Genomic DNA, 22,548 nt, shown 5'->3' with positions numbered 1-22,548 from the left:
TGACTATTGACAATGGGGGGGTTAATTTTTTCCATGCACATGATCTTCTATTAACTATCATTATTAGAAAGCATGAAAAAAATAAACTAACAGATCTTTAGAGTTTTTCTCAATTTTAAATTGGATTTGTAGTTTATTTTATTTAAGTTGAGCCTTTATAATTTGATACATTAGATATACTAATTCATGAATGTTGAAATTATTAATGAAAAATTAATTTTTCCAAAACAAAAACACTTTTGAACTAGAAAAACTGATTTAATACTGTTGAGTTTTGACAAAAAAATTGATTTAATAGTTAATAAAACATTTTTAAGTTATAAAGATTTGTAATTAATTCTAAAATTATATACTCTTTAAATAAAGGTATAAAAGTTCTTAATTTCAATTTTTAAGAAAAAACTCAAAGATTTTAACTTTCAGTGATCAACAAACAAATTAAATTATAGGGGCTCAACTCAATATGAAATTCTACATGAATCTAATTCAAAATTTAGATTTTTTATATAGCTATTTAATTGGGTTAGATTTAAATATTTTTAATTTTAATAAAGAATAGTTCTTCCAAAAACATTTTCTGCATTCATATAAGCCCAAATTCAAGACCTTGTTGTGCTTAAACGAACATAGCCCTCTCTACTAATACCAACACTAATCAATTAACTTTTGATGATTTAAGGTATTAAAAATTAAACTGGATATTAAACTGGTCAAGATACTGATTTAAGAATAATGGTCAAAATCAAAGTTAGATGGTAGCCAAACCGATTATAATCAAAATATTTTATTAAAATGGTCAAGGCATTTGGTTTAACGGTTTATTGATTTAATGGAGCGGGTTAACTGGTATTTCCACATTGTAATCTCACCATCCATGTATAATATTATTCCAAAATAACAAAAACACATACACGTCACACGTAGATGAGGGGTAAAATAGACCCTGAATGAAATAATTAATGGAGTGGTCATATATATATATACTTGCCACAGCCCACAGCTCATGAAGCTGAATGAAGTTTCTTAATTCGCAAACAGTGAATATAGAATAAGTAATAGCATTAATTCCCACCACACTACTCTTCCTCGTGCAACCCCCCTCGCTCACCACCTTTTCCCCATCTTTCCCGCGTCAACCCTTCCCTTCATCCCTTCCTTATAAACCCTTACTGTTTGCCTCCATTTTCTACACACACTCTCAAATCATCATCATCATCATTCTGCATCACAGCCCAGCAGTACAAACTCATCACACTCCATCTCTCTAGCTCTCGAATCATCTCTCTCGAGGGCAAAGCCATGGCGTTCTTCAAAGGACTCCTCCTGCTTTTCGTTGCATTGACCATGGTTTTGTCTCTCTCCATCACTCTGAATAATAAACAACCAAGTTCTTTGTCATCATCATCATTTCAGACCAACGATGTTCATGACAGCAACAAAATGGACTTGGCCTTACCTTCCAAGAGGGTGAGCAGGTTCCTGGTGGCGAACAACCCGGTGTCGGTGGCGGCGAGGAACCCTAACGCTGCAGATCACTGCAAGAAGGACAACGAGATCTGCTACTTGTTAGAACCAGGCAAGAATTCGACGTGCTGCAGCAACAAGTGCGTGGACTTGCAATATGACGACAAGAATTGTGGAGCGTGCAAGAACAAGTGTAAGTTCACTCAAACTTGTTGCAGAGGACAATGTGTTGAATTGTCTTTTGATAAGAGACATTGTGGAGCCTGCAACCACAGGTGTGAGCTCGGTGAATTCTGTGTCTATGGCATGTGCAATTATGCCTAGTCTATTATTCTTCATCATGGATTAATTTTAATTATATTGTTCGAGGTTATACATACAATAAAGGGAAGCCAGATTTAATTTGGTGGTTCATTAAATATCTTATATACACACACACACCAAGACATATATATACGGTTATTGTTATTGCCATATTTATAATTACGTGCTTTTGCTTTTCTAAAGAACAATAATAATATTATTGGGATTATTATGTATCAAGGATATTGACAGAATTACGGGCCTGTGCTAGTGTGATTCTTTTTTGTTTACCATCAGTTTGGTTTTGTATAATTAAGGCGAGATGTATATTTGTGTTTCATTTTTCATCTGTATTATGTAAGTAGAGATTTAATTTGACTCTTGTAAACATGCAATATTCTGATTCAAGTTCGATGATCAGAAGGGCAACTCATGAATAAGGTTCAGTTCTTGGTCATGTAATGTACGAATTTTAGTTATGAAAAAAAAGAAATATATGAATTTAATTTCTGAAAAGTCAATTCGGGGATTTTATATATGCAAAAGAGTGAGTTATTTTAAATATATAAAATTTTAGAGTTTCACTACTTTTTACGTGCACAAGCAAAAGCCAGATTCGTGGCGGCTGCAATATATTAACATGTTACTGAACAATTAAGTAATCTCGTGACTTAATCGAAGAAAAACAGCTAAAGTTATTTTCCTCGGAATGTGCTAATCACAATCACATGCAGCTAGCTACTAGAAAAAATTGTTCAAAGTTTAATTTTCCTGCAAAAATGGGGTCTCTCACGTGCTTCAGTCATCGATCAGGGAAGACTATATATATATATATATAGCTAGATCGATTTGATCATATATTAACATGAAAAGTATTATTTAGCCCAGTATACAAGAAACTTGCTTCGCAAATTTAAGTGTAATTGGCGCGCGCGCGCGCACTTACTCTCTCTCTCCCTCTAAAGTTTTCTTCTACTGTTCAATAATTACTACTGAATATAAAATGAATTTATGTGTGCGTACTGCGTGGAATGAATTGGATATGTAATTTTCATTGATATAACTATCTGATTATGTCAGATTTTAATATTATTAAGCTCAATTGAACTCATGGATGTATCCCATGTATGTATTGTTTCTACTAGCACAAGTTTAATTCCAGTATTATAGTTAAATATGATTTATGAATATTACAAATCTAATTTACTAACTATAAATTGAATATATATATATATATATGTATGTATAATTGTTTTGACCAAAGCAATTAGATCCACCAACAGCTCAGAATTAATGCAAGAATAATATTGAAAGTAAATTCCTCACCCTCTTGATTAGAAAAACGACAATTAATGGAAGAGACCAATTTCTTTCTCCTAAAGGAATAGTTTTAAGCTAAATATGATTTTTTTTCCACAGACAATCTGTGGATTTCGTAATGCTAATTAAATAATAAATTAATTAACTGATACAAGATATAACACTAGCATATTAATGTAATTATATTCCAACAAGTGTTTGAAGGTTAACTAATTAAATAATGATGTGTATGTGTGTCCATCTATGATAAATTGATGGACTCTGAAAGTTTGTTTACATTGAACGAGCATTTTCCTATTTACTCCAGTGTACTCTAATACAATAATAATAATTTACGTAGGAATTTGAAATAAATAATGTCCTAATAATATGAGAAATTAATAATATTAATTTTGAATGTTATAAGTCTCATATCGAAAGGTCACATTGGTGTGTGAAGTGTGGCTTATAAGTCAATTGTGCACCCTTGCCCTATAAGGGTACATATTGGGGGCGAGTTTTACTCGAAGGACATATGATTGTGACATTTCGTTCGCAGAAAGGGTCTTCCATGAAGGAGTTGATCAACCGGTCGAGTGAAACACTGTAGAGCATAAGTAGTCATGGATGTCCCCTCTTGAGGGGTGGTCTATGGTATGAGTTTTACATGGGAAGGCTACATTGGTGAAATATGATTTATAAGTCAGTTGAATATTCTTTTTTTATAAGGCGCCTTTTAAGGGTGAATTCTACCTGAAGAACTTGTAGTTGTAATAGTTAATATACTGATTAGGGTTCATAGTTCAAACTCATGCAGTCCCACAATATTTGAAAAATAAAAAATACCCAAATAAATTAAGGTTATACAAATGCTGTGGAAAAGGGGAAAAAAAAAAGCTTTTAGTTACAGGAGTAGGCGGAAAGCAAATTCAAAAGATTGCATCTATGGTACACGTGAAGTCAAAATAAGAGGAATAAATGAAAAAAATAATATCTTTTTTTGCCAGCAAAAAAAAAAAAAATCAAGTTAGCATAGCAATTTCTTTTCGTTTTGCCATGTAAGACCGCTAAATTTACATGCCACTGGGACTACTTTTTTTATTTCTGAAGTATAAATCGATTGTGTTATCTGAAAGCTAATCAGTGGGCAAACCATGTCAAGCAACTCTTCGTGGAGATTTGATTGGAAAGTCCAGAATTCAAAACTTAAATATCACTCAAAATATAATAATATAATATAAAGATTATCATACCATTCATAAATTATGATGAACGATACACTAATTCATTTAAGAATCTATGTAAACCATAGGTTTCATGGTAATAGAAGAAAGTCATATTGTTCATAAATTATCCCTTCCCTGATTTTTATTATAAGTGTCTTTAAATATGATTCTGTCTAAAATATTAATTTTTTATTTAAATATTATGTTTTATTATTTACTAACCAACTGAACAATTGCCTAATTAACCAAACATTCCCCTCTAATCAGTGAAATTCATTGAGAATAATTTTGAAATTTTAAATTATTGGCTAATTTTAACTTAATTTCTTAATTTATGTAAAGTTATTCCATTAAATCCTTATAGCATAAGAATGGGGAATACTCTCTTCCTTAAAAAATGTAAAATATTTTTTAAGGGTTGGATATTAAAAAATTTAAAGTATTTTTAGTCTTTCAAAATGTAATATTTATCTTTTTTAAAAAAAATTATTAAATAAATCACTTTATATTTATTTTAAGGTCAAACATCCTAATAAATAGAGGTAAATATGAAACAATAGGTTAATTTAAAGATAAATAACTACTTTATTAGGGATAAGCATAAGAAAGAATATAAATAATATAAATCACTTCAAACTTTATGTAAATCTACGATGGTTTTAATTATTGAGCCTTGCATTGTGCTTATAATAGAGGAAGACGATAGTCTATATGGTCTAAGATATTCAAGCAAAAACTGAAACTGACAAATACAACTTAATTAAGACTTTTGTTGGAACAAAAACTAGGATCTATGAATGAAAACTAGCCGGAGCTATTGGGAAGAAAATTGACTATAAATTAGTTATTTACTCGTGTTGCATGGTAGTATATATGATAAATATTAAATACTTCGAATAAAATAAGTGCTTAAAAATCTAGTTAAAGAAAAGGGAAAGTTTAGTATTAAATAAGCCACCAAAGGATAAAATTAAAATGTAAGAATAAAAAATGAATAGCTTATAACCACAAAGGATGGTTTTAACTTAGCATAACATGTATTACATTATTGATGTTGTGGAGTCTAGATTAAAGAGTAGCTAAAAGATTAATATTAACAGAGAATGTTGCCTTTTTTTTAGTACAAGGCTTTAGTAAAAACAATGTAAAAAGATTAAAATCTAGTCATATCAGAAGCCATGAGGCTTATACAATCAGGAGGCAGGTTGATAAAGATAAAGGTATCAAAATCTTCATAAGGAGTCTTATGAGCTAGGAGGTCAGCACAGTTATTTGCTTTCCTATAAACGTGGTCAAAAATAACAGTCCAATCTCTCATAAAGAGATCTTTAATATTTTTGACAATCCAGGAGAGGGGGTAGGAGTCACAACATCCATTGTTAATGAGTGATAAAGCTTCTAAAGAGTCGGAGTGGACATTAATTTTAGTGAGCTTCTCATTCCAATAGAGTTTAAGGCCTTCTAAAATTGTATATAGCTCGACTGTAATGGTGGGGTAATAACCAAGGTTCATGGAGAATCTCTTGATCCATTTACCCTTGTCATCTCTAATAATGCCTCCACATGAAGCAGCATCATAAGTATTGACAGAGCCATCCACATCGAGTCTAACCCAACCAAGTTCAGGAGGACTCCATTTAGCTTCATATCTAGCACTATTGTTGTTTAATTTATTGATCTTGGATTGAAGCTTTAGGTCATTTATAATCTGTTGCGTGTTGGAGAAGGCAGTGTCATTAGTCAAAAAAATCATCTTTAGAATAGATTTTTCTGCACCTGGCTTTCCATATATTCCACCAAGTTTAGCAAATAGCCTTTACCAGGGGATTTTTCTAGTTATTTAACTGCCAACTTCGTTCCTAGCGTTCCAAGTTATCCAATCTTACACATTATGAGAGAAGAAGGTGTTAAAATATAAAGGATTTACTAATCTTTTCCAAACCTCTTGGGCTTCTTTACAATCCAGCAAAATGTGTATAAAGGATTCAGAAGTGTTACATCCCAAGGGACATGACCGTCGTTGAGTGTAATTGGATTGAAGACTATCCCAAGCAGCCTTCCAAAGGAAATATTTAATTTTCTCGTAGGTAGGCCACTTTTAAATCTTAGACCAGATGTTAGATTTATTTTCATTATTTTGGATCTCCAATGCTTTATAGGCGGATTTAATGGAGAAGCTTCCATCAAAAGATGCCCTCCAAATAATAGTGTCTTCTTCACCTTGTTGAGTAAGAGGTTAGACAAGTACAATCTGTCTTAACACGTCAAGATGAAGATAGCGCTTTAAGAGATCAAAATGCCATCCACCTACAATATTGCAGAAGTCTGAGACACAAGCGTGGAGAACAGGGTCAGCATTGTGGAAAGCATATTTGACAAGAGGGTCAAGTAAAGGGGACCATTTATCATATTAAAAGGATATTTGATCTCCATTACCCACTTTCCAACGACCTGAGATATAAACTTATCCTAGATTTTGCATATACTACTCCAAGTAAAAGAATAAGAGCTGGGTTTAATTACCATAGGGATAACGGGTTTATTACATTTATACTTGTCATGCAATACTCATACCCAAAGGCAATTGAGTTTTGAGATGAGACCCTAGCAAAGTTTCATGATATAAGCTATATTTTGACTCTTGAGTTTCTTAATGCCAAGTCCACCTTCCTTTTTATTAGAAATAATGCGGTCCTAAGAGAGAAGGTGAGGCTTTATATTTCCATCTGAAAAGTCCCAAAGAAAATTTCTAGATATTTTTTTCCAATTCAGTCAAGATGTTGTCGGGTAGAAGTATAGTTTGTATGACATAGTTAGGAAAAGCAAATAGGACAGACTTGATTAACACAGATTTTCTAGCAATATTAACATGACGACTTCTCCAGCTAGCTAGTTGGGAATGTGTTTTATTAAGAAGAGGAGCAAAGGTAAGCTCGAAAGCTTTTTCATGTATAAGAGGAATTCCAAGATATTTTTCAAGATTTTCAGTGATAGGAATTCCTAACTCCTGGCTAATCTGAGCAGCTCTATTGATGTTAACATTCTTGAAGCAGAATAATCTAAATTTATCAGCATTAATTTTTTAACCCGAGGCACTACAGAAGTCAGAGAGACATTGTTGTATGATTATTGCTTGAGATAGAGAGACTTCTGCAAAGAGTAACAGATCGTCAGTAAAAAATAAGTGAGATATAGGAGGCCCATTAAGAGTTAGTCTAATTAGCTTCCATTCATTTTTATCAATACTATTAAGAATGCAATGACTTAAACGTTCAATACAAAGAACAAATAGGTAGGGAGAAAGAAGATCCCCCTAACGGATGCCTCTTAAAGGTTTGAATTCTTCATAAGGTTCCCTGTTCCAAAGAACTCTCATCTTAGTAGAAGAGATGGCAGCATGAATTAATTTTCTAAGATGGATATTTATTCCAACTGAGATAAGAGTATCATCAATGAAGTTCTATGATAGCCTATCAAAAGCCTTCTCAAGATCAACCTTTAAAGCCATAAAACCTTTTTTCTTTGTTCTATTTCTTATAAAATGAATGACTTCTTGGGCAATAATGATATTGTCACTATTTTGTCTGCCCTGGATGAAGCTGCGTTGATTATCACTGATAAGATGATTCATACAAGCACATAAACGATTAGAGATAATCTTGATGATAATTTTATAGCTCACATTGTAAAGAGAAATGGGACAAAAATCTTTCATGCAAGTGGGGTGGTCGATCTTAGGAATTAAGGTGATGAAAGTGTCATTTATCTCTCCAATAGAATCTGGATCTCTGGAAAACTTTTTGATAAGATTAATAATGCTATGTTTGAGATCTTCCCAATAAGAGTAGATAAAACTTGCATTAATGCTGTCAGGGCCTGGAGCTTTAAAGGCCCTTATGTTAAAAACAACATTCTTGATTTCTTCTTCAGTGACGTCTCTATGTAAGGATTGCAACTAAATATAAGAGAGAGCAGGGAAGCTTCTTTTAGTGGAAAGTATAGGTTTGGCATTACCTTCTTCCTTCAAGAGCTTTTCAAAATAGGAAACAACCATCTTTTTAAGGATAGTTTGGTCTTAGATCCAAGTATCCTCATCAGCTTTGAGGGATAAAACCTAATTCCTTTTTTTTTCCAAATGATAGATGTAGCATGGAAAAACTTTATATTCTAATCTCCCCATTTAAGCCATTTACATCTTGATTTTTGAAACCAAATCAATTCTTCTTGCATGAGGACTTTGTTGTAGTCATCCCAAAGAGTCTTTACCAACTTCCTTAGAAAATGATTATCTCTAAGATTCCTGTTTTTGTCAATTCCTTCCAGCCTTCACAAAATTATTTTCTTTTTAGAAGATATGCTACCAATGTGTTCATTATTCCAAAGGGTGGTAGAGGTAGCAAATTTAAAAACTCTTTCATTCCAGCTATCAAGTCCAAGAATCTTTAACAATAGTATGGAATGAGTCCTCAAGTATTCAAGTAGCATGACAATGAAAAGGTTTATTTTGGTGCTTTTGTTGTTCTCCCTTTTGTATTTGAATTCTGATTGGACGGTGGTTGAAGCCATATTTAAGAAGATGGAAGGAGTTGGCCTGATGAAATTGGAGTCGCCATTCTGTGTTACAGAAAGCCCAATCAAGATGTTCTTTAATATTGCCTTTTTTTCCAAGTATATCTGTCACCATGGAAGTTTAACTCAATTAGTTTAGAAGAATTTATACAATGTCTAAATTTTTTCATAGACCTCCAATTGAAATTATCGCCCCCAGATTTATCTTGATATGAAAGGTACGAGTTGAAATCGCCAACAATAAGCCAAAGTTCAACATTATTATGTGCAATAGAAATAATAGAATTCTAGAGGAGGTCACGGTTATAAGGGTTTGGATCACCATAAACACAAGAGAGCATGTAGACATTATTTGAAGCTAAATGGTTAACCCTGTAGTGTAATAATTGGACATTATAATAGATATAATCAATATTGACAATATTACTATTCCATAATAACTAAATACTGCTAGCATAACCAATAGCCTCGACACAGGTCTAATTAGAAAACCAAGTTTTCTTATAATTTTATCAGCCTTAATACCACTAGCTCTAGTTTTCAATAAGATAAAAATTTAAGTATTATACATTTTGGTAATTTCTTTGATACGATTAGGAAAGGTTTTTGCACAAGAGCCTCTATAGTTCCAGCAAATTATATCCATAGTAAAAGAAATGGAGAAGATAAACCTGGATTAAAGATTATGCTCTTGAGATTTATGTAGTATCTTCAAGTTGATCATCACTAAATTCATCGTCTTTTAGATCGTCATTTTAGGTTTGAATATCATAATCTTCATCAAGCAGGTAATCATTGAGAATATCCTCTTCAATATCTTTTTGGATGAAATTTTCTTGAATATCATCTGAATTCAAAAAATTGTCATGAATTTCCATATTTGAGAATTCATTAAATTGAGTTTCAGGGATAATGCTATGGTTAAACTCTAGGTCAGGTAGTTCCTTTTGTTCGAGGAGAGGACTAGAAATGATTAGGGGATTAATTTGAGAATTTCCAGTAACGTTATTGTTCGCTATCCAAACGTTTAGATCAAGGGAGAAGTGAACTCCAGCTGTATTATTTCCAGCTACGTTATTTTCACATTCGGTTTGTATAATCATCATGTTTTTAGGCTTATTTGAAGAGCCCAAAGTTCTCTTGCTCCCTTTCATAACATTGTGAATTCTCTTTATAGGCTTATGGATTGCATTATTAAGCTAAGGCATATTGTGACCATTGTTTGTCAAGCATGTTATTTTTGGGCCCTCCCGATTGAAGCTTGGCCTAGCTATTGTGACCCTTTTTCCCTTATCTTGCTTGTTCAGCTCTAATATCCGAGGTGGTTCAGTTGCTGCATCTTGCTCGCTAGGTCTGCTGCTTTTAACTCCAGCCACTTCTTTCTTCTTCTAAACTTGTTTGACAGACTTCGTCGGCACGTTCTTAGCTGTACCATTAGTAAGGGCTAATTTGGCTCCTCTCAGGTCTTTGGTATTGCATTTTAGAGGAGAATGTTGCCTTTTAAAAGAGATGTTTCAAAACTAAAGAGTTATGTCCCATGGAAAGGACAAGTACCTCACATGACTAACAAATCAAGATTCTAATCTCCAAGAGATGCATATGTATTTAATGTGCCTGAATGTACTTCAAACAAAATTATTTTTAATAAAAGGATATCACAAGTAACTAAAAAAAAGAGGAGAATTTCGTTAAAGTAATAGGGATATGATATTGTTATTAAAAAAAACTTAATCATCGGTCCATATAATTTTATCAGGGTTTTGTTTTTAATTCTTATAATTTCTAGTGTTTTTAGTCTCTATAATTTTAAAAAAATTGGGTAGCCTTTGTTTTTTGATTTTTTTAATTTTGAGTTTTTATAATGATTGAAAATATTGAAAAAAATTATAAAGACTAAAAGCAAAACCCGATAAAATTATAGAGATTAAATATTATGTTTTTCCTATTACAAATTATGCCTAAATAAATATGAAATTTTACTGCAAGAATTTGGATCTAAATTGAAATTAAAATGTAAGACATAATGATTAAATAAATCTTTTGAATTATAATATCTACTTTACATATTAATTCCCTATTGTTACTTGTTAAAACTTTATTTTAGTTGCAACTATAAGGAATTAATATGTAAGGAAAAGATTTTAACAAAGGTTATTTCAATTATTTGCCCTTACATTTTAATTTCAATTTCAATTCAAGCCTAAATTCCTCTAGTAAAATTTCATATTCATTTAAGCCTAGTTTGTAAATTCTCCCGAAAAAAGAGCCATAACAAAGAAAGCCATTAACTAGCAAGAAAATTTTCTGAACTATCGCTCGTGAATTATATTATAACGCTCTAAACATTAGCCCAAAATAAAGGAAGAAAGAAAGGCTTTAGCTCTAAGAAAAGGAACATAAGAAGGGCCGAGGTCAGGCCTGAGTCTAGCTCGGACCAGTAAGGAGCGCTGCAATTTGTTCAGGCCCAACCAGTGACACTCGTTCGTGTCATCACGCGCATGCAAAGCACGTGGCACCACGTCTTTGGAAACCGTCGATCCCTAACAGGCTGTGTTTTTTATTCCTACTTGGAGGAAGAGCGTTCGGAGGATAGTGAAGGTAAGGAAATTTCAGGTTCTCAATGGCGAATTTGCCCCAATCGCTCTCCATGAATGCGCCTTTCGGAGCTCCCGGTGCCTCCGCCCAGAACGCCGCTTCTACTCAAGTCAACAAGGAGCGTAAGCTGGCGTCTGCAGAGCACCTTGTTCTTGAACTGAGCAACCCCGATCTCCGAGAAAATGCGCTTCTTGAACTCTCCAAGGTAAGATACTCCTCCTTTCTATGCTAAATTAACGCTCTTTTAATGGCCAGTCTTGACTGCAAGTTGGGATTCTCGTCATAGAGCCCGTGGGGTGAAATAATAATGGAACAATGGTGATGGAGTTCAATTTTAAAGATTTCAGATAATTTGGGACGTTTGAATCTTGTTTTCGTATTTCTTTCACTGTGTTCTTTCTGGAAGAGATAGCTTCATTGAGATGAGACTGGAGTGTTCTTTGAAAATTAGACCCAAATTTTTACTTGCGATTAGGGTTCTTCGATAAAGGGCTTTCAGGAAAACTGAGATTGAATCTTTTTTCTGTTATTCATTGCTTTCTCTTCTCATTTATAATTTTATGAGTAATAATAACCTGTAGCTTGTAAAGGAGTTGCGGTATTCTTCAGGCAATCTAACGCTGTTATGTCAGTCTACCTCTGTTTCAAGTGTTGAAGCTCTTTCTTTCTTGTATTCTATACTATGGTTTTTTTTTTCCCTTCTTCTTGAACTGGTATTGCAAGTTGCCCTCATAATTACTTTCTGAAAAATGAAAGTAGTTTGTTTTATTTGTATTTAGAGGTGAAAGCAATCTCCCATGGGCTCTTTGGGTTTGAGGATGCTTGTAATCATTGGTTGCTGTTTGTGTATACGGCTTCATTGAATTGTTACATTTTGCCTTGGTTGAATCTAGCAACAGAAGGGAGCCGTGCTTATGACTTGTTTAAATCATTAACTTTGGATTTACCTGGCATCTCCATACATAAGCAGAATCACAGAACAGATATGATGATTCTGAATGTCATATACTTTGGTTATGGTCTTTGGCTGCCTTAATATGTACAGAACAGTATGTTAGAAGACACACTAATGCACTACGCAACCATTTAAGTATTGTTCACTGCCTTGTAAGTGATGGGGTATTTTGTTTTCCATGCTTATGGGTGGATTGGGTAGCGTGGGAAGTATTTGCATTATAAGCAAGGAGTACAATAATTATGTGCCTTTAATAGGAGAAAGAAAGAATAGCAAAATCCCATGATTTGATTCATGTTATATGGAAAATTTATGTTGTTACTGCTGCTTCTTTTGTACAGATCTCATTAATTTTTTTCTCCATTATCTATTTTAGAAAAGAGAATTATTTCAAGATCTTGCCCCGTTACTTTGGAATTCTTTTGGTACTATTGCAGCACTTTTGCAGGTAAGCTATCATGCTTGCGTTAAATATTCTTTTTTCTATTAACTTATATGCATCAATCCTTCTTGTAAACCCCTACTTGCTTTGAACCCAATAATCTTTGAGCTTACTAGAAATTCTCTTCTTCAGTGATGTTTGCTTTTTTTGGTCTCTTCCGTTTTATGTACACACAGACACACACACACTGTTCTGCATGCTTTCAACATTTTATTTTCATAATTTGAGTACAGTGATTGTGAATGATGAAATGATGATCGAGTGATGTAAGTAAAAACACAAAATTAGCAAGGGAACTTGTTATGCTACTAGTAATGTTTATAACAGCTAGTTAACTTCAACCATTTTGTTGTCTGCATACTCCTAAATTGAACTCTGAAATTTTCCTCATTTTGTTTGTACTCCATATGCTTTATAATATTGTGAAGGATAAATATATATCATTGCTTGATTTATCAAGTCCTTGAATTTCTTAGTTGTTAATGAATGGCTGGGTGCCCATTATGTCACCTCCATTTATCAGGATTTAAATTTTTTTCTTGCAGGAAATAGTTTCAATATACCCCGTTCTATCACCACCAAATCTTACCCCAGCACAATCAAACCGAGTGTGCAATGCTCTTGCTCTTCTTCAAGTCAGATGTTTTTGTCCCGTCAACTTTAGTACTTGTGTTCTGTATTTTACAAGAAGAATCAGACAATGCTTTGAGAATAGTCAATAGTTTCATTTTTCTTTTTAAAGCTCTGATTTATTTATAGACCATGATGCTAAATAAGTTGCAATTCATTCAATAACCATGCCATTATTATTATTATTATCATTATTATTATTATTATTTTGAGTTATAAAAAATTGGAAAGGAAAAATCCTGCTACTAAGGCTTTGTATTCTGATGTTTTTCTTACAGTGTGTAGCTTCTCATCCAGAGACAAGGATGCTATTCCTCAATGGTAATGTCAATTTTCCCAGTCATGTGAAGCATTTTTAACTGGCTTTTGTTGTTGTACTTGTCTTTTTGGCATGATGTCTTCCTGAAAGGTCCATTCGTTATGCCGAAAAAGTATTATCAACAAGTAAAATGAACCTTGTAGACTAATTATAATTGCAACTAATGCGCCCTGCATTTGCTTTCCCCCATCTACAAAGATCTTTACTTCCAAAACCCTCTGTTTCTCTTTTCTTGATTTCAGATAGAGTTTCTTTGTCCAGCAAACTTAATGGTCATGATATTGGATTTCCTTTTCTGTCATACCTCTTCCTTTTGGTCGTTGGGCCTTTAACTTACAATACTTGTGCTTCCCAAGCACCTGTAGGCTGTAGCCAAGAGTTTCAGGTCCAACTTAAGGCATTACTTTTCTTTATATTGAATATTAGGAGATTTTGACATTACTATGTGTCTCTGGATGATTTTTTCCCCTCATTAGAAGATAAGACTTAGAAGTCTTCAAGGGTCTCATACACTTAATCTTTGTAATTTTTTGCGCTCACCTTCTCTCTTCTACAGCTCATATACCTCTATATCTGTATCCGTTCCTTAATACAACGAGCAAGTCTAGACCATTTGAGTATTTGAGGCTTACCAGTCTTGGTGTCATTGGTGCCTTGGTGAAGGTAATTCATCCCTGCTGATTATGATGTTGCATGCACTTGTCACTCAATAGGTTAATTTACATTTAAATATGCAAATTTGCTATCTTGCAACAAGTCTTTAATAGAATAGGGAATCATTCTCGCAGTTTGGACTTTTTTTATGAGTATTTGTCAGCAATTGATCTGAAGTTCCAAACTAACTCTTTTTCACACTCACTGGCAATTATTGTCTTTTTGGAATTATGATTTTATTTATTTGTTTTGTTTATTGTAATAACTTTCCTCGTTGTTTAATCTTCAGGTTGATGATACCGAAGTTATAAGCTTCCTTCTGTCAACAGAAATAATTCCTCTCTGCCTGCGCACAATGGAAATGGGCAGCGAATTGTCAAAAACAGTTTAGTTAACTGAATCTTGCTTTTGGTTTGCTCATGCTCATGCTCTCTTCTTTTAACAGTGTACTTTGAATGGAGTAATTGGAGTCAGCTGCAATTCCCTTCATATTTCATCATGTGCTACATTATTTTTGGAGTGTTTGTATAAAGTCAATGCACGAAAAGCTATATTGCTTTGCTTTGTTACGCTACATTGCTACAGTGAAATTTTGGGTAATAAGCTTGCAATTATCTGCTTATGTCATCTGATTAAAGGAGATGCCATTAGCTGTCAGGGTGTGATCTTGGCACAAAATAATTTGACACTATGGAACCCCTTGTGGTTACTTGAGCGGTCTTATCTTAAGATTTTTTTTTTAATATTCAAAATATCATGTGTCTTGCTGTTGGAAGTTTGAAATATTTCAGGCTTGTATTCTATGAGAAATTAAGTTGAATTCAGGCTTTTGTACTATTTGGGCTCAAGGACAGCTCCTGTTCCTTGAGCTGATCAATGACATAGACTGTTATCTGATGTATGAATGACGTGTTACTGTAACTTGTTATTGTTGCATTTGGAATACTTGGTGTTTTGTAAAAGACATCGTACATAATTGTCTCATGAAATGCATACTATTGGCAGGTTGCAACATTTATAGTCCAGAAGATTCTATTAGACGATGTTGGGTTGGATTATATATGTACTACCGCAGAACGGTTTTTTGCAGTAGGTAGAGTTTTGGGAAACATGGTGCAAGCTCTTGCCGAGCAACCATCATCTCGTCTGTTGAAACATATAATTAGATGTTATCTCCGCCTGTCAGATAATCCAAGGTTGGTTTAATAGATTGAAACACCCTTTTAAGAACTGGTGACTCAACTCATTCCTCACGTCACCCATTTCATTTCGTTCTTGATTTACCCTTTCTGATTCTGTAAGCAGGGCTTGTGATGCATTAAGAAGTTGTCTTCCAGACATGTTAAGAGATGCTACTTTCAGTAGCTGCCTCCGGGTGAGCACTTCTTGAAATACTTAAAGAGTGTGTATATATTTTATTTTATTAATAAAGTCAAGCAGTTTGATCAATAAAACAATTATGAGATTGGGTCTAGTAGAAGTGGCTATACTTTCACAATATGGTGAATCAATATTCAAATCTCTATTGAAAAAGGTACTTACATTTAGCATTGATTGTGTCTCGAACTAAATTATCTTCAATAGGAGGACACTTGTGTACAATTTTTTTTTAAAATTATGGTTTGCAAAGAAGGCATCAAACTTCACCATTCTCTACTGGAGAGGGGTCTCTTCCTTTCTTTTATCTCCTTTCCCTCTTTTTCTGAAGCCTCACCCTTCGTCAAATTTGTAATTAAAATAAATTCATTTAATAAAATAAAATTAATGGTAGAGATTGAGAAAAAGAGGAAAAAGGAGGGAAAAAAAAGAGAGACCCTTCTGCCCTTCTCTGCTAAGAGCAGTTTCAGAGCCTAAAATTTTCCATTTTCTCATTTGACGTCTCTTTTCATGTCCAGGAAGACCCAACAACCAGGAGGTGGCTACAACAGTTGCTTATTAATGTTGGAGTTAATCGTGTTCCTGGTGGGCTGCAAGCTGGTGGTGGTTTCGAACATATGATGGTGTCATAATTACAAGGTTTTCTCAGTCTTAATTATAGGGTTTTTGGGCGTTTTGCCCTTATTTTTCACCCAAAAAACTGTTTTTTTTTCTCTTCGTTGCTGGGCTTTTTGTCTGCTTGGTCCAGCATTTAGCAGTCATCTTTTTCTTTCTATCACATGCTTTTGATTTCAGATGAATTAGTTGTAATTATTGTTAACTTGTGCCCAAATGATGTAAGATGATGTTTTATGTATCTAATTATATGGTTCTTTGATCCAATTCTTCTCGGTGAATGCTGTGGTATCAAAGTTGGGAAAATTCTAATAAAATAATGGATAAGTTAATTATGAATTGAAATGCATACTTGTACATCAAGGCAAGCATACTTAACAATCAAATTGTTGTTTATACTTGAGATGTTTCTCTTCATTTTTGTTTCCATGACTGGTGGGAAATTAATTGGTGTTTTGCAAAATTTTTGAAGGACCATGAACAGGGTTACTAGGAGAATCATCCAAGAACATGGGACGAGATTTTTAAAAGAGAGAATCATATTTAAGAATTTTTTAAGAGAATTATTCACAAATAATGATAAATGCAGAATTGTTCGTTGTCAAAATGGTAATGGTGATGTTTTTTGTTTATTATGATTTTTTATTAATGTTTGCTTGCGAATAATTTTTTTAAAAAGATCTTGAGATGCAGTTCTTTCAATTTTTAAAACCATTTTCTTTCGCCTGAGTGGATTCTGTGCGCTCTCTTATTATATAGTTTCTAGTTTTTATTCTATGACCAAATCATTTTTTATTTTTTTCGCCAGAACCAAATCACATATTGACTAAATGCAATTCAAAATATTTAAATGAGAGACATATTGTAAGCAAGAAAAAAGTTAGTTGATGCATTATGGGAAATCAAGTCACTATTCCATTTAGCTGTATTAAAAAAAAATTACGAGCATGCGATTCTCATTGACTTGATTCAATTCCCAGCAATTTTATGCTAAACATCGAGATACTAATTATCTAGCACTAATGCTACAATTGAGATTAACCGGTTTAGTGTTGAAGTCGGTTCGCCCCATTGCTTTTGCTAAAAATGGTAAGTTGACCTTAGAGACTCAATCTTTTTTTTTTTTAAAATCACTTTCTTTGGTGAGACAAACCGGTTAAAGTCAATTCCAATACGTGTATTGGATTCATTTCCATTTCTTCAATAAAATGGGATTAATAATGAAAAACAAAAATCTTGAACGGACCATTTTTTCAGGTCCCCACCCCCAGAAAAAGGAAAAAATGGTCCAAATTTATGTGGTTCATTGGTATGGTAATAGAACCAAACACATATATTCCCTTGATGCAAGTGGGATCTTTTCTGCGATACGCCACTAAGTGTAGTCCTTATCAGCCTCTTATGCAACACTCATGTTCTAAAGTAACGACAACAATAACAGCTGCTCTATTTCTATGATGTTTAAGGTATCATATCCATGGCTGTAGTTCTAACAGCTTTGTTACGAGCCTTCTGTGAACTCTATCCACAAACAAGTTTATATGTTTCAATGGTCTATAATTTATATGGTAGCTCTTAAGGTCTTAATCTCTCCACATATTTCATAAATTATGAACCCATGTGACTTATTTTACAAGCAAACTCCCTCCATTTTTTTATTATAAGAGAAACTACTATACACTTTATTGTATTTTTATAAGTAAAACTATAAATTTTGAAAAGCATTTATTTCATTTTCCCTAAATTGCCTCTCATAAATAGATAATATCTTTAAATTGGAGAAAAAAATAAACATTAATTACAAGGATATTTTAGTCCAAGTTTTTAAATTTCAGACATAATTATTATAATTAACTAATTTTTTAAACTGTGTGAGCTGGTTAAATTTTAATATATATATATATATATATATTTAAACGGAAGTATCTAATTGTTTCTAATAACAAACCGGTAGAGATTAAGACCCTTGTCCTTTCAAAACTAAGGTAAGGCAAGCATGCTGGTGGAAGTTTCAATCGCTGTTGGTGGTCTCAGTGAATTTTTCCATCTCTGATATATGTGATACGTCTCTTTCTATTTACCTATAAGGTTCTTGGAGTCTATGAGTGCACGCACAAACACACACAGACACAAATACAAAGGAGAATCACTTATTTTGGCTATTCATTTTTTAGATATCCAAACTGGGACCAAAGCATGTAATCCTGTTAGATGAAGACATTGTCCCCTGCTTGGGTTGAGACCTGAGGAATTACATGGGTCATATATATATTGAATTTTTTTATAATTAATAAATGAATGTGACAGATTATTGACTGGTGTACAATCAATACTAATAATAATCTCTGTTAAATCAGACACTTTCCATCTTTTTTTTTCTGTCCTCAAACGCAGTTTGCTCCATCAATGCAGAGCAGAAAGAAAATTATGATCGTTTCATTTCATCTATGAAACTTTCTAACATGCAACTTGAGTACTCCTTAGATCAAGCAAGCATTTTCTTTTTTTTTTTGGTGCTTTCGCCCTGGCATCCTAAGTTTTTACTCAGACTAATCTGACTAGCAGCTCACAGGCTCCTCTTTTGGGGGCATTCCTTCGACCAAGAATTTAAATGCTGCTTTATACTGAGGGCTTGAACTTGAGACCTCTGGTTAAGCTAGACCAACTCCCCAGTTAGTTGATTGAAGAATTAGGAGGTATCAAGCAAGCATTTCTAACAATGAGCTAGCCTAAATAATCATGATTAAGAATTAGTCCACGTAAATTTGGCCCAAAAAAAAAAAAGAATTAGTCCACAGAAATAGATAGGGAACACCGAAAAGCTCTTCTGACCTCAATAGTCAGAAACTAAAATCTTTACAGACCCAATGAAGGGGGAAAAATAAGCAGCAAAGTGCAAAATTATAAAAAACATAAGCCTAATTTTGATCTTCAAAAGATGATTTTATTAATCTCCTTCCAAAGATTAATCTCTCTGCTGGGTCTTCAACTGCTTATAGAAGTTCCTAATGAAGGCATCAGCTTTGCAAACAGCTCTTGGCCATTGATTCCTGCCCTCATCTTCTTCATCAATCTCCTCCTCCTCCACGGCTTCTGCTTCTCCAACAAATAAAAGGCTTGGCATTGAAGCACTCTTCACCTTGTCAAACTTTTCAAGAACAATCTTAGGCTTCTTTTTTTCACTAAGTTCTGAGAAAGAAAACATTTCCACTTCCACTGGCTGAGGTGGAAGCTTCCTTTTTGTCAGGAGTAGCAGAAGAAAATTTCTTGTCTTCTGAGGAAGAAGGCCTTGGAAAAGCTGAGAGAAAACCAGCTTCAGCTCCAAGTGTAATGATCAGGAGGTTGACAATGAAGTAGAGGAAGGTAGGCTTTAGGGAGGAAGGCAAAAAGGGTGTGATAATAAGAAGAAGAGCCAGCACAAGCAGCATTAGAACTTGAGACTTGTTAAACTTGGCCATGGCTCTTGGTGGATGACAAGTGAAGTGGCCTTGTATGACGAGAAATATCAGAAAGATCAAGAAGATCTAGTGCTGGCAGCAGGAAGTAATAGAAATAAAAGTGAGGTTCTGGGGACACACACTCACACATTTATATACAAAAGAGACCTAAAATTTTAACATAGAAATATTGACCAATCAATCATCATAAACAAGATGATGACTCTAAACATTAGGGAAAGCAAGGTAACGAGGAGGAGGTAAGAGGAAAAGTAAGACTGGGATCCCACTTCTGTACTGTCATTTTATTTTTGAATGTAATAGATTGAGTGAGATAATAATGTAGAAGAGCGATAATAATAGAGCATTGACACAGAAATATGAGATGGCACTCAAAGGCTTGGCAAGTTGAAAATTAAACTAACCATAAGAGAAGGAAAGGGAACAATAGAACATGGAAGCAAGAGCGGATGCAGCGGACTAGGATATAGCTTCTTGTGCTATCAATTTCTTTTACAAAAATATGATAGATTGAGAAAGATTTTTAGGAATATTGCTACAAAAGAGTGATTAAACACTGTACGTGTGTGTGAACTGTGAACATAATTTATTTAATCTCATTTTACTCTGCATTCTTCACCTCTATTCTGCATTCATTTATTCTCATTTTACTATCATTTATTTATTTTTTGTTTCGATCTAGATAGATATAATACATTTATTTGCTAAATATAGAAATTCAGGCGTTGAATTTATTAAAAAAACATGTTCTTATTTATAATTTTAAAAACAAAGATAAAAATAGACGTATCTTTTTTTTGTTCCCTGTCAATGAAGACGACGACAAATTTATCTGGATGTTATTGGACGCTGCTCGATAAGGTCGGTGAAAGCATACTCCCATTTTCCCATAAAGTTTATCCACCTTTTATTTTTATGGTTTTTTTTTTTTATATTTTCTTGGGCGCTTTAATTTAAGCTTTTGATTTCACAACCACTAAGAAAAGTCTTCATACAACCTGGCAGCTTGGGATGGTTGGTAGTAAACGAACTGTTAATGTTAGGCAAGGTTATGAGCTTAATTCTCTCACTTAAAGCTCCGCAAAACTGTTTGGCTAGCAGAAAGGACGAGAACAAAATGAATTAAATAAAAATAAAAATGAATTAAATTATACCCATCTCATTATAATCATGATAAAATCCAATCACATAATATAAATATGAAAATCAACCCACTTTCTATAAATTTAATAAATTATGACTCGATCTCATAACTCATGAATTGAATTACTTTTTTTTTTTCATGAATATGATCTACCTCTCTCTCCTTCACTTTTTAATCATTTTATTTTTGTTGTTTTTTCCTTTAATATATTATAGTCTCATCTTTTGCAGGAACCAAAACAAGTCTTGAGAAATTTTATCCCAATGGAGAGTCAAACTATGAGAGCACTCCACAAAGCAAACCTGAATTAGTTGGAGTCTAACGTGACTATCAAATGCCGGGTGCTTCAAGCAAGGAATAAGTCTTGATACGCTTACCATGTTGATCAAATCTACACGTACCAACTTTGATTTCATCCTAACAAAACGAAGGTATAACCTCTTGTGCTGTTCGGCCTCTGCTTATAAATAGATTTTGATATGAGATATCATATTTATACATACAATGAACATGATTTGACATTAATCATTATATGTACATTATCATATTGCATTCTAGAGGTATTAAAAGATTATCTAATTGTCTAACTGACATATTCTTGAAAAAAGAAAAAAAAAAAAAACAAGGGTGTTTTTGGAAGGCTCTCTTTTCCTATCATCACATCCGATTGCGTACCTATGGCTTCTTTCCTTATTTCCCCATCCTTGTTTTCATAATTATGTTATGTTTATCTATTGCGTCATCTAAAAAGATTTAAAAACAAAATCATAGGCTCATAGCTCCACATCAGACGGTTCATGTAATAGAGACCAAGATGAACCAAAATGGTTAAATCCTAAGGCCAATAAACACCTATTCCCCTTATAATCTACTGTATTTCTTCTTCTTTTTTATCTTATCCTTTGGTGCAATAGCACAATACAGAATCATTATCCTTCTTGAGAATGAGGTGGAACAAATATTCTCTACCGTTTTTCTTTACTGGGCTAAAAAAACAAAAGAACATTCTCCTCTTGGCTTGTGAGGTGGATTTGACAGAGACTTGATATAAGATATTGACCTATATTATGGCATCTAGCCGCAACCCCAGCATATCCTTCATCCGAAGAGTTCAGGGTCGATAGAATTTTCCTGTTCTAATCCTAGGGCTTTTATGCTTTATGCTTTACAAGTTAACCAAACTTACCTCCAAATCATAGAATTATTCGTATCTACCAAATAAATTATGAATTGTCCAATCCGAATCACAACGTGCTTCAGTAAATCAATCTTTATCTGTTTTGTGTCCAGAGTGATAAAGGATAGGGAAAGGAATGGCTGCCTATTCTAGAGAGGCTATAAAATTACTTGTATTCTCCACCTTCAATTATTTTGTACCTATCAATAGTTAGCATCCCAGTGACAACACCACCTCCCTCATTTGAAAGAGATCCCGGGTTTAAATCCGGAGTTGACATATTTGTGCGCATACATAGGTATATGTATCTCTCTTTCCTTT

The 22,548-nt window shown here is 33.5% G+C and overlaps 2 protein-coding genes across 2 annotated transcripts; both read left to right on the top strand.

Moving 5' to 3' along the window:
* Nucleotides 1–1,205: 1,205 nt before the first annotated feature.
* LOC129317062 (stigma-specific STIG1-like protein 1) lies at nt 1,206–2,283 on the top strand. Its single transcript, XM_054961396.1, has one exon. The coding sequence runs from the start codon at nt 1,300–1,302 to the stop codon at nt 1,786–1,788; it is 489 nt and encodes a 162-aa protein (XP_054817371.1). The 5' UTR covers nt 1,206–1,299; the 3' UTR covers nt 1,789–2,283.
* Nucleotides 2,284–11,425: 9,142 nt separating this feature from the next.
* On the top strand, nt 11,426–16,715 carry LOC129318629 (uncharacterized). The gene is made up of 9 exons (XM_054963499.1): nt 11,426–11,661; nt 12,788–12,859; nt 13,399–13,488; nt 13,762–13,804; nt 14,359–14,465; nt 14,746–14,841; nt 15,462–15,652; nt 15,762–15,831; nt 16,352–16,715. Exons 1-9 carry the CDS (start codon nt 11,482–11,484, stop codon nt 16,463–16,465), a joined length of 963 nt encoding a protein of 320 aa, XP_054819474.1. The 5' UTR covers nt 11,426–11,481; the 3' UTR covers nt 16,466–16,715.
* The last annotated feature ends 5,833 nt before the right edge of the window (nt 16,716–22,548 follow it).

The sequence above is a fragment of the Prosopis cineraria genome, unplaced genomic scaffold (assembly GCF_029017545.1).
Source record: "Prosopis cineraria cultivar Desert tree isolate PC_DT_omini unplaced genomic scaffold, ASM2901754v1 PC8, whole genome shotgun sequence".
Taxonomy (NCBI): Eukaryota; Viridiplantae; Streptophyta; class Magnoliopsida; order Fabales; family Fabaceae; genus Prosopis; species Prosopis cineraria.
The sequence above is the reverse complement of the archived record's forward strand: the minus strand, read 5'-3'. Positions and strand labels throughout refer to the sequence as shown.

Excerpts from the sequence above, each read along its gene's own strand:
- LOC129317062 (XM_054961396.1), top strand. The coding sequence starts at position 1,300 with ATGGCGTTCTTCAAAGGACTCCTCCTGCTTTTCGTTGCATTGACCATG.
- LOC129318629 (XM_054963499.1), top strand. The coding sequence starts at position 11,482 with ATGGCGAATTTGCCCCAATCGCTCTCCATGAATGCGCCTTTCGGAGCT. Across the intron at positions 11,662-12,787 it reads CGCTTCTTGAACTCTCCAAG|AAAAGAGAATTATTTCAAGA; the intron begins GTAAGATACTCC and ends TATCTATTTTAG. Across the intron at positions 15,653-15,761 it reads CGCCTGTCAGATAATCCAAG|GGCTTGTGATGCATTAAGAA; the intron begins GTTGGTTTAATA and ends TTCTGTAAGCAG.